The 12,948-nt window shown below is 35.7% G+C and overlaps 1 protein-coding gene across 3 annotated transcripts in view; it reads right to left on the reverse strand.

Annotated features, from left to right (window-relative positions):
* The window catches only part of RALGAPA1 (Ral GTPase activating protein catalytic subunit alpha 1), a 132,127-nt gene that overhangs the window by 64,227 nt on the left and 54,952 nt on the right, over positions 1-12,948 (reverse strand). For all 3 annotated transcript variants that reach the window (XM_035539307.2, XM_035539311.2, XM_035539308.2), the window contains exons 21-28: positions 11,129-11,281; positions 9,417-9,610; positions 9,193-9,291; positions 8,934-9,089; positions 7,237-7,365; positions 6,055-6,180; positions 5,278-5,336; positions 822-930 (exon numbers count right to left, since the gene is read on the reverse strand). In XM_035539307.2, the coding sequence (XP_035395200.1) occupies positions 822-930; positions 5,278-5,336; positions 6,055-6,180; positions 7,237-7,365; positions 8,934-9,089; positions 9,193-9,291; positions 9,417-9,610; positions 11,129-11,281 (1,025 nt within the window). The remainder of the gene's footprint in view (positions 1-821; positions 931-5,277; positions 5,337-6,054; positions 6,181-7,236; positions 7,366-8,933; positions 9,090-9,192; positions 9,292-9,416; positions 9,611-11,128; positions 11,282-12,948) is intronic.

A 12,948-nucleotide genomic window follows, 5' to 3' on the forward strand; every position in this document is an offset into this window, starting at 1 on the left:
TTATGGACTGACTGTAATCCCCCATCTCCTCTGTGTGGGGGGAATAGGTGGAGGTAAAGGAGCTGGGAATGAAGGAGTGAAGGAGTTCCCTGGGGAAAGGGGAAGGCAGCGGAAGGTGTTGTTTTAATTTTTTTATCTTTGTTTCTCACTACACAAATTATTTTAACTAGCAATAAATTAAACAAATTTACCCCACGTTGAGTCTGTTTTGAGCATGGCAGTAATTGGTAAGCAATCTCCCTGTCTTAATCTCAACCCACAAGTTTCTTCATCCTATTTTCTTCCCCTGTCCTATTGAGGAGGGGGAATGTGTAAGCAGCTGGGAGTTTGACCCTTAGAAAAGTTTAGCCCACCACAGAGTCCTAGATGTTTTGCAAAAAGTCAGCTAGTTACAAAGAGATACAGAAAGCCCTGATGGAACCTTGGGTACAGGATGTGGGAAGAGGTATAGCTGGACAAAGTCAGACAAAACCAGCAGTGTTTTTGTTGAAACTTGAATTGCAAGGATTATTTATGAGAAGATGGGGTGATGGACTATTATATTCCCATGGGTAAAGGTCAGAGCGAAGTGGCTAATGATATACATTAAACAGAATCCACTATCTCATGTTCCAGCACACCATTTCCTCCAAACTTAAGTAAGAGTAAATTATAATACAGGTAATATTAAGAGTTTAGAAATCCACCGATTAAACTGAATTCATGCTTTTGTAAGAACTGAAAATGAGACTGTGAAGTAAGGATGCTAAAATGTCATCATGATTTTGAACAGGCAACATATCTGTAAGATAATGTACACTGTAGAAGTGTTAGTCTCTCACCTTTAAAGAAACACAAATCACATTCAATGCTTCCTTAATCTGAGGATGATGGGATTCATGAACTAGCTCCTCACAGATCCAAATACCAAGACTGCAAAGAGCAACACATCTGCAAAACAGTGGTGGAGGATAAAGAGTTGAAAAACATGCTTCAAAAATATGCATAATTTTTATAATTCATGACATGCCCTGCTAAAACCTAAGAAATGTTTTGTTTTAATTACTAAAAGAACTAAACAAATACTTAAAATTCTGTAACTTCTAACTGTAAAAAAATGAGTAAGAAATCCCACCTACCCCTGTCAAAACACAAGAAAGCAAAAAGGACAAACTGGAAAATCTAAAAGCAATTAAGTACCTCTGAATCACTATATGCTTTATGGATTCAAAATATTTTCTTATTTCTTTTAAATATTTTAATTTCTTAAACTAATATTTTGAATTAATATTTTATTTTTAAAAAGTATTTTCTTAAACCAAAGAAAAAACTATGGTTGAAGATCCTTCCTCCCCAGTGTGAGAGTTTGTACATATTTCTTTAGAGTTTCTGGGACACAGATGGGAGAGGGGAACGTTATTTGTTCATAGATATTTACATTTTTTTTAGACTGGCAATAAACAAGGATGAATGGAAGAGGAGTAAACGAATGCTAGAGACTGTACATATTTTGATTAAATATTTAAAATAACACTTATCACTGTTTCTTTTAAAACAGTGATATAGAAGGAAATTTATAGAAGGAAATTGTAAAGGTAAAGTACATTTACATAGATGGGCTCAAAGAAGCAGACATGTATGAAAGTTGCTCAGAAATGTTAGGCTTAAGCAATCTCTGAATCATTTGTAATTATCTTAAAAAACTAAAGGAGAACCATGGAGTTCCATAGAACTGGAAACAAATGCTTGAACTGGAAAGGAAATACTTTATGTATCTTAAGAAAAGAGAGAAAGGTTAAATGTGGACAATTATAATCTATCCAATTTTGATATGAAGAGATAAAAAACTACAAGCAAAATGAAAAAGAAAAAAAAAGAAAATATGGTGGTAAGAAACAGACAAAGTTGACTTACTGAGAATAAATCACGTCAAACCAAACTATAATCTTCCTTTCACAGGCTACTTAGCTTAGCGAAAAAGGGTAAACAGCAAACGTAAGAAGTCCCACATGACTATTTTTATAAGCATATAAAGAAAGGTCAGCCTACTGGAAACCACAGCAGCATAGGAGGCATGCAACTGATTGAAGAGCTGCACTCAAATAATTACCAATGATATAAAACCAAATTGATGGGTCATTTCAAAAGCCAACCATGAAGGAACTTATCGTGGGCCCAAGTGTAGTCAGTACTTTTACTAGTCACTTGAGTGATAAAATAAAGACTACAGAAATAAAACTAAAGATGTGAACAAGTTGAAACAGGCTGCAAATATTCTGGAAATAGCTTCAGAATCCAAAATCATCTGTATAAAACTGGAGAGCAATCCAAAAATCAACAAGAAGAAAGCTAGTCATGGGAACAGCAAAACATTAGACCTGGGAAGGGAAAATCATATGCTGGAATAGAAAAAGAAACAGAAATGTCTACGAAGATGTGTAGTACAAAAACCATTTCAAATCTACAAAGAATCGTTAAATTGCTAATAGATTGCAAAAATACATCTTGGAATGAATTCTGTGCAACAACGAGGGTGTAGATAAGATGCTTGCTTTGTACACTGTTGCTGAAAGCACAATTGCAACACTGCCTCCATTTTGAATAATACAATTTAAGAATAAAGACAAGAATGAGGGAGTCCAGAAGAAAAGTGACAAAAATGAGAAAGGTTTTTGGGAAATATTACATATGGAAGAAAAGTTGAAGAGCTCATTGACTCTAAATCACAATTAAGGAAGTAAACGATAAGAAATCTTCTGACATAGTTAGGCACTGACGAGTTTAATTTCCAGTAAACAATTCTCTTATATACCAGTAATAAAAACTATCTAACCATAGAAATTAAATATTGGAAGTCTAAGATTTTTGTAATTTTCCTCTTTGAGAATATTTTCAGAAAGCTTTATGCAAACTACTACCAGAAATGTTTTAGATATACTTCTGTCTCAGAAAAGGAGGAGCTTATGGAAATGCTCATGGTCCCTTCCTAATCTACGCTTCTGCTGTTTCCACAACACATGTTGTTTCAATACTTTTTGAACCAAAGAAAATAAGAGCAAAGCATGGATACAACAATAATCATAGTTTGTGTAACCTGAATCAGAAAACAAACCTTTAGTATATAGAAGCGCAGGCAGTTCTAAGTCCATGTTACTAATTCAAAATTTTCTTCAGACTACTGAGAATCATTCTACATCTGATCATACACTGATTTGCAAAATATCCAGGAGTCTGTGAGGTTTCTGCTAAGAACACCAGGGTAGCTATTGTTATTTTGAGTAGCCTCTGAAAAGCTGTGTAGTTGTGTACCTACAATGTTGTGACTGAAGAGTCGCAGCCTTAACAGCACAAGAAGATGAAGAGATGAACACTTAGGTGATCAACCTAAGGCTTCTTTTTCAGACTGTCAGCAGTAGGAGAAGAATTTGACTAACACAGTTATTAATCTTTACAGATGGAGATCGAAGAGTAGAATGCATTTTCAGATAACTGACTCCCCTGAAGCTCAGCTGGGTCAAGTACGCAACGTAACGCAGGGCACTGAGCCTCTGTGGAAGAGATAAGGAATAGACTCATAGCTTGGGTAACAATAACAGCACTCAGATTTACTAGAGATATACAAAACTATGAACCTAAGCTCCATGAAACTTATCTGCTAGGAAACTATAAAGACAATTATGTCTCGACTAGTCACCGAGATGACATGGCAGAACTGTAATGCATATCCTGAATGTAACCTAAACTGTAACACAGGTGAACCCTGTACTGTTGTGTGAAGCAGATGGTATCAGAGAGATGATTCCCCAAAGAGACAGTGGATAAACTGCCCCTGAAGAGTGAGGCTGTCAGACTTCAAGAGCTATGGAAACATCATTCTCCCCACAATGAAGACATACCCATCCCTCTCCCAGAAGAAGGAAAGGGGCACAGATATCCCAAACAGACACTGGAAATCTATTTCTTTTCAATCTTCGCTTAATGCCATTACATACAGTGCTCCAACTCTGCAATTTGGGGGCAGGATCACTCAGCATTCTGAAAGGCCAGGCATGCACACGTGCCTCCTGTTCCTATATACAAACCCTCACAGTCAGACAGGATATAAGGACATGCAGAATGTTGCTTTTCTCCTCCCAGCCACACTGCCAGAACTGAAGCTGCCACAGAATAAGCAGTAATGTTCTGAACCATCTGAATTTAAAACACCTTTTTCAAAAGCAGAATGGAGAGTGTTATGCTTTTCGAGCTCTTTTTTTTTTTTTAAAAAAAAATCATTTAAAAAAAAAAAAAGAACATGAAAATTAAATTAAAATTATCTCAGGACATCCTTTCCCTTCCCTTTCTTGTGTTGGGAGATATTACCAGCTCAAGTGAAGAACAGATAAATGGGCCAGTGAAAACTGCTCTTGGTTTTCCAGCAAAACATTTTAAGGTGTTTAAGGTGCAATGAATTTTTTTTTCTGTAACATTCTTCAGGCATGTGTTTCTCGTATTTTGCTTTTTTTTTCAGTAAAAATCTATTAATTGAGCACATATATAGACACTATCCAAATACACAAGGCACAAAGGTGTGCTCTTCCTTGGTAGGCATTACAGATTCCCATTCCAATCCCATATGCAGGACCCTGTAACTCTGGGGACTGGGAAGGAGGAACAAAACACTACGTAATTTAAGAAACAGTAAAGAAAAGTGGTAACTATCTTCTTTGAAGTTCTCTATTTGATGAATGTGCTTAGGCTTTAAGCATCACAGCAGCTGTTCCCAGTTTAATGCATAGCTCAATGTTATCTACTTCAATTCCATACTGTAAAGAAGAGCTCAAGTACTGATTCTGTTTCTGTTTTTCCATATAATGTGGTCTAATAAAAGATAACCATACCTCCTTCATAAATAATCTTGGCCTTAATCAAACTCAAAAGTGCCCCTTCTAGTGCAGAAAATTCCTGAGCTGAAAAACAGGTTAGCATGGGAGAGCATAAAGCTTATGCACTTACTCATATTTACACCTTCTTCTATCATCCAGTGTCAGAGAAAGGACTACTGTCAACCTCTGGTCTGACACATAATGTCTTTTGTTTTATTATCTCTATTTACAAACAAGTTTGAATTAACATGGTGGACGACAGTTTTGATAGTGATGAAGAAAAACACGAATAAAATACATACAAAGTTTTACTTTACAGTCTCCAATATATTTTCTTCAAAACAGTACTTTATTTATTTATTTATATATATATATATATATATATATATGTATATAGCTATTAATGTAGAAGCTCTTTTTTTGTATGACCTACCGTGCAGGACCAGACGGTTCCTCTCTTGCTGAGCTTAACACAGTTTTAATTATGAGCTCCTAAAACAAAGATGAAAATACTCACTGATTTGCCAATAACTCTGTCACATGAAATCTTAGGAAATTAGAATTTTATTATAGCACACAGGCACGTAGCTTAGCTGAGTCTCTAGATTTATGGTCAGACAAACTGTTTGCTTGCTTCTACTCCAAGCTTCTCATCTGTTCCAAATGCTCATTATTGTGCTACCCCAAGAATATTCCACAGGTTACTGTCCTAATTTCTGCTAATTAACTGTTCATCCAACATATTTTCATAATGTATCATGGGGGGAAAAAAATCAAACAAAACAGACAAACAAAAAAATGATCTCCCTAAAGCTGGCTTCTGTGAATAGCCATGAAGGATATTACACAAAGTATCTACTGGTCACTTTGAGGTAGGTATTAAACAATCATATTCTTCCCAATCAAAACTATATTAATTAAAGAAGTCTTTGGAAGTATCTGCAGAAGAAATGATTACAGTGCCTTAAGAACAATGTCAGGAAGAATTCTGACTCAACTGTCCCTCTCAATGAAGCTCAAGTAAACAGTCAGTACGTTTAGAAGTATAAAGTTTTACAAGATTTTTTGTAATCTTAAGCCTTATAATCTATTTGAAATGACGTGTGAAAAATTTAGAATCTTAAAATTGTAGTTAATATTTCCTGGAACATCATCATATTAAAAATATACTTGGTGGTTGAATACTATCCACATATACTTAATTTCCTACCTTAACATCTGAAAACTGAGACACAGCAATGTCCGGAATGTTTGGGTGAAGAGCTGGTAGTTCATGATATAAATTGGGAAAACAGACAAGAGATCCTAAAAGAACTTGTGCTTCAACTCTTGGTGCCTAAAAGAAAAAAAATGTGAGGAGTATTCTTACTGCAATCAGGAAGGTGACATTTCTAGCTGCCTTAATAAAGAACAATGACTAGCACAGCTATCTCCTTTCTCCTTCTCCAAATTCTACAGAACTGAGTAAACTGAGACCGTTGCCCCATGGATTGCTACTCACGCACACTCCCTGTTCCCATTTTCCAAGCTGGCCGAAGGGAAGTGGAGGAATTGTTAGGACTACAGACAAATGACTGAGCAGCTAACTAGGCTTGGGTCTTAGGTTAAGCTAATTGAACTGGATGTGGAAAAATACTGGATGTGACATGAGACTGCTGGGTGTGACAGATAATGGTGTAAGAAGATGACAAAGGTCAGCTTTGATAGTGTCTTAAGGGAAGCTAAATTTCACAAGTGATTTAAAGGGAGAATGATTTGAGAAACAGCCAAAAGTTGCTGACAACTGGAGGGGAGTACTGTGGACCTTTGAGAGAGTACAGGCATGCAAGGTCAACAAAACCTAGGTAATCATATCAGTATCACCATACAAGGCTGAAGATGCCTAGGTAACAATATCAGAGAGACATCTGAAAAGGCCAACACTATCAGATACACGAGTTCTTAAGCCAGAGTATGAAAGTCATTGCAGTGTGTATATAGATATATTTGTATATACTGTATATATATGTGTATACTAGATATAGAAATATATCCATATATGCATACATGTCCAGTATACAAATATATCTATATACACATATATACATACTTCTAAAATGAAGTTACAGTCTAAATGGACATGTATTTTAAAACATTTTAAAGCAGTCAGAAATCCTAGGACTCCCAAATTACTGTTTCAACAGTAATTTTTGCATTCTTTGCATTACATTTTCTGTAGAGGACTTGCATGTGTAGTGTTCTAGAGTGAAGCACTGACAGTATCTGTATTTGCTAACTGTTACACTGACGTCTGGAGACAAATGAACCCCCTAGCCAAGGAAAAATATTGCTCAATTTTCTCTCATATCCTTCCTATTTGCCCATAAATGAGAATGATCTGATGAGCACTTACATTGAGAAAAGAAGAAGCTGCCACTCTTCCTGCTGCCACGATGAAATCCATAATAAGCATGGTGGCACCAGGCAAACCAAGTGAAAAGAACTGAGGAGAGCAGTGCTTGATGATTGTATTGACAATATCCTTGCAAGAGGAAGAAGGAAAAAAGGAAAAGAAGAATGTCAAGAAGATAAACCTTGAATGAAAAAAGGCAGATATTTACTGAAGCGTGAGAGTAAAAAAGCATGCAAATTCATTGGAGCAATTATGACACTCTAAATTCTCATTACTGAGGAAGGCGTAGCACTAAAAAGATACATTCATTATGAATATTCATATTAATACGAGTAAGCTGTGGTATACTTTATAGATCAACTTTAGAGATTTAACTTTGGACACTATTGCACCAGCTTGGCACCAGGTCCCATCCTATATCCATTTACATTTAAACAGTTTGATAGATGACTAACAGTTCATTTAAATATCTACAGAGGAGAGATAGTGAGATAACCACTTACTATATAGAATCATAGAATGGCTGGATATGAAGGGACCTTGGAGATCATCTAGTTCCAACCCCACTGCCATAGGCGAGGATACTATCCCACTACATCAAGTTGCTCATACCTTCTTAACAGCATGCTTAAATCCCCTCCAACAAGTGTCACTTGACTATAACTTTTAGAAGGGTATTAAGCTCTTACCTATATCCTTTATGGAACCATAAAAGAATTATAACAAAGTGTTTTATAACATACCTGGTATATAGTTATTCAACACAGTATATTATGTGATTGTAGACTTAATGACACAGTTTTTAAAATAATGTACATGATATATTCCCTTTCAAAGTATTAGAAAAAGTGTAAAATATAAACGGTATTAAAAAGCATCCCAAGATTAGGCAAAAAGGGAACCCTTTTCCCTCTCCACATAATTCTCCAATGATAATGGTATCCAGCAGATGGCAATATGTTATATGAAGATTTTCAATCCAGTAAGAAAAGTAGAGTAAAGTAGTTGTTAGAGGACAGAGATAGGAGATCTGTCCTATCTATAGCTGCCTGTGGAATAATTTTAAAGTAGTTCTGGTTAGCCCAGCTAACCAAACAGGGCTGTTTGAACCTTTGTTCTCCCCATACCTTCAAGTACTCACCTAAAAAGGTCACAAAAACAACTTTTTCACACCTCTGATGTACGCCTCTAAAAAGAGTGTTTAAGCCATACAGTATTTTCAGACTTTTTCATATTAAATCTTATAAAGATCTACTCCCTCGATTAAATATACTTAGTATGTCTCATTTTGCTGGTTCCTATACTTGCTGTAGAAATAAACTACTCCAGACATACAGTGAGCACAATTTACTCTTCCACTAGCTGAACTGTTACATCAGGGAGCATGTAAGAAGAAGAGCAGACATTAGAGAGATCTACTTCCTTCATTCTTGTATGCTTCAATCTGTACCATACAATCAATAAAAAAAGAAAGAGTACCCTTTCTGCCCTCTTATTTGCTTGAAATGGACTACAAAAAAAAGCATTCCTGATTACAACCAAGAATCAGTTATCAAAGCTTGTAAAAAGTATCAGTCACATAACTATTTTTAAAGACAAAGTTAAATTACTCAGCTAAAATCCATTCAGTATTCCCAACAAAACAATTTAATTGTTAGTTCTATTTATTTTAACTTGAATATCATAATTAAACTTACCTGATCAACATGAAGAAGTCCACAGTGCATTATATTGTAGAAATGAGTTAAAAAATCCCTGTTTGGAGATACATCTTGTCTTCGCTTCATTGTCTTACAAATGAGCTTATAAGCATGTAGCTTGCCTTGTTTGTATTTATCAGTCAGCATTGTTGCCTACAGTTTCAGAAAAATGTTTATTATTCATAGAAGACAAAAGTAAATTACACACATTACACAATTTTTTACTTCTGCTTCACTGCTCAGTGCTCAAATTTACCTTGAACAGCCAAGGTGTTAGAATTCTTAGTGGTGGAATTAAAACTGGTGGAGATGGTGAAGTTAGATTATCTGTTGAAATACCAAGATTGTCTCTTATCTGCAATCATCAAAAACAAAACAAAAAGATAAAAACATTTAAGGGAAATATATAAGGTGATGGTTTTTCCCTCTGAAAATCCTGACCAATCAGGTCAGCTTGGAGAAGATGTTCAGTTCTTTTACCTTGGCCAGATTCTGCCACAGTTCACAGAGGTAATCAAAAACCTGGGCATGAATTTCTGGATCCATGATGCTGTTGACATCCCCCAAAATTCCTAGCATCCGCCTCCACATCACAGTAGCAACATCTGCATGCCATCCTGTAAGTGTTCCCCCAGCCATCACACTGCAACATTCTGAGGGAAATTCACTAGTTTCTGTAATGGAAGAAAAAAGTACAGTGAGACCTTCAGAGAAAGAAAAGTTCTGCTATAACTATTACATACACGGTTTTCTTAAAACCAAAGGGAAAAAGGCTTTTAGAGCAAGATATTTCTTACCCATTAAGCCATCTCAAAAATGTTTAACTATAAATCTACTTTCAAACTCTCTAAAAGAATTGTTCTGTTTCTTATATTCATTTCGTAAGTAACAATCTAGGTCACCGCTGCAGCCCTAATACTAATCTGATGGACCTCACAGGGCCAATACTTTTATAAGAAGTTTCTCAATTTTTTGGAGTCAATGAATCTCCAGAACTCCACTTGCCTCCCTCCAAGCATAGTTACATTTCAACTTTATATTTTTTTCCAATAAAACAGAAAGATGATTTTCCTTAGAATCTACTATTCATGTATTTTACTTGCAAATTGAAGAGAAAGGTGGGAGTAAACTGTTGTCTCTGGCTAATGTTCTTTAAGTGGTAAATTTGTATGACTGAGAGGCAACATTCAGTACCTAGCACCATGCAGTCTTACTCTCAACCAGTTCTCTCTACACATCGGTACACATTATCTCTGCACATTATATGAATGAACAGTCTTTTTAGGTGGAAGGTCTGTTCATTTCAGTTCATCCGTACAAAGAAAAATGATAGATTACAATGGCTCGCTCTTGATGTGGCTACACAAACACACCAAACCAGCTGAAGAGCCACAGTTTTAAAGCTGCAGGTATCCAGATTTTTCCTCCTGTCCCTCTCACACTTATTTTCAAAACACCTAAGCACCAGAACCTGCTGAGATCTTCTGAAAATCTTGCAGCTCCCACAGGCATACAAAATGAAAATGAAATCTGAATTCAGTCTTATCACATAGCTTCTTCTTTTGAAGATCTGGACCACTGTGGTAGAGACACTAATGGTTTCTGGGTTGTAGATTTCAAAGTATAAAGCAAAATGATGGCATTTCTGTCCATCAGTAGGCTACTTAAAAGAAAAGGGTCTGAAATATGCATCAGACACTATTCTGTTTCCATGAGATGAAATATGGGAGAAATGGGAACTTTGTATTTACATTACAAAACATATTCTAGAACTTGATAACTAAAGTAATTATATATATATATATATTATAAACAATAAAGGGAAAACAACAGATATTCCAAGAAGAAATTAAAACACTACTTAAAAATCGTGTCTTATTACTGTACATTAATGATAGAACTGTCCATGGGAGGACCACATAGCAGGTCAAGTTGGCACAACTCTACATATCAAAAAGAACAATTATTAATGTGTGGACCAGTAATCTACTGCGAACAGTTCCAATGAAATGCAAGACAAAAAGAGTTTTGTTTGCTTTTAAAGAAAATAACTGCAATTAAATATTTTTAAAAGTGCAGATGAAATAGACTTGTACAGGATTGTCTACAGCTAATGGGATACTAGCTACTTCACTATATTGCATTGGAAAGGAAAAAAAAAACAGGTTTATAGTTTCTATTCCAGATACTGCCTAGGTCATCTGGCGTCTGTAAAACAGAGTGGTGGAGCTTCTCATCCAGCTGCAGATCCTTCTGCTCAATATGATCTGCATGAAGAGTGGCAGGAGAGGGTGTCTGTGATCGGGATCCAAGAGCAGATTGGATTGGAGAAGCACTTTCAGAGCCTGCAAATGCAATTTTTAACAGTTACCTTAAAAGCCTTTTCTATTTTCTTGAGCTGAAATGTTGACTAAACATAGCATTAAAATAAACTGAACTACTTTAATATACCAAATCTGTCCAAAAAAAAAAAAAGAAAGAAAAGTTATAAAAACTGTAAGCAGATCTCCCTGTGAATGGTGCTCCAAAAGACAACAAATTACATGCAGGAAAGCTGAGAGATGAACATCAAAATCAGATAGTCAAATGGATTAACAGAGCTCCATTTTAAGTGCAAAACATTTTAAATGCGTTTATTCTGCAGCACTCTCAGTGCTCTGAATCAGCCAAATTTCTCTCTACATTCCTTCATCTAAATTTCTCCCCAGCAAATTATTTAAACATAAATTTTGCTGGAACAACTATTTTTCCAGGTTTATGGATGCATACAAGTTAATTTATAAATAAAAGCTCATACCAGGAACTGATATTCTTTGATGTTTATCTGGTGATTAGAAAATCCAAATGGAGGGAATGTTCTATATAGTGCAAGGAATGTTATTTCCTCTAAGACAGAATAATACAAGTTTGGCAGTGCTGCAAAGGCATCTTTCCATGATCACCACTGGGCAACCTCTCTAGGCAACTACTTGATCTCTACTGAGATACCTACAGAGGGGGAGGGAGCTGGTACTTGTGTTTTTCTTCTGCACTATCTTCTGCTAAACAAGTTTAATTGGACTTTAGGGATAGCAAATCAAAAATGAGGCTCTTAAGAGTATTTTCCCCAAATTATTGGGCTGTCAAATGTACTTTCTTCTGAAGAAAATTACATTGTTTAAAGAACTTGATAGAAAATGTGAAGTGTTATCAGAACAGAAATTGTGGTAAATGAACTTAAATTGTTAAACTGCAAAGGTTTCTATCTGTTTTAAATGACAAAGGTAATGCAACTTTTACCATGTTTAAATCAACACCTCTATGCAGGAGAGAGGGACATACATATGAATGTCATTAATTTCTGTAAATGATAAATTGTGGTAGTGCCTTTCCTTTTCCACTACTCCACACACAGACGACTGTTTAACTCAACAGTTATATTATATTCTCCACTCATTACTGATCACTTGTTTTCCACATACACACAAAGATAATATAAAATACACATTTAAAGATGTTCAAAGAAATCTTTTCCTACTTCTCCGTTCTGCTCACTAAGAGGGGAGGGACTGAAATAGGTCCAGAGAAAAAGCAATGGGGTGGGGAGAGAAAAAGAGAGGGAAAGGGAAACAGACCTTCATACAATGGAAAATAATGGACAGACATAATTATGGAAAAATTACTGAACTACTGGAGTCATCTAAGAAGCACTAGAAGATACCCCAGCCTACATGGATTCAAATTTGACAGGGAATACTATGGGTTCAGCTTGTTCCGAGACTAGTAAACAACAGTCTATATTAAACTCAGTCATTTGCTAAGAATATAAAATAATGCCTATATGCGAAGAAGACATTTTCTTTCCCCAAACCCTCAAACGTGTTTAGAAACAAGTAGGTTTCTGAGCAGCAGAACTACTGAAAACTGGTTTCCTATGAGTGTGCTTTGAAGTTGAGTTTCTGCATGGATTTTCTGGTATCTAATAAAGAGAATTCACATTGCAGTCTCCCTGTCATAGGACTCTTCTTCATAC

Source organism: Cygnus atratus, chromosome 5 (genome assembly GCF_013377495.2).
Source record: "Cygnus atratus isolate AKBS03 ecotype Queensland, Australia chromosome 5, CAtr_DNAZoo_HiC_assembly, whole genome shotgun sequence".
In the NCBI taxonomy this organism is placed as follows: Eukaryota; Metazoa; Chordata; class Aves; order Anseriformes; family Anatidae; genus Cygnus; species Cygnus atratus.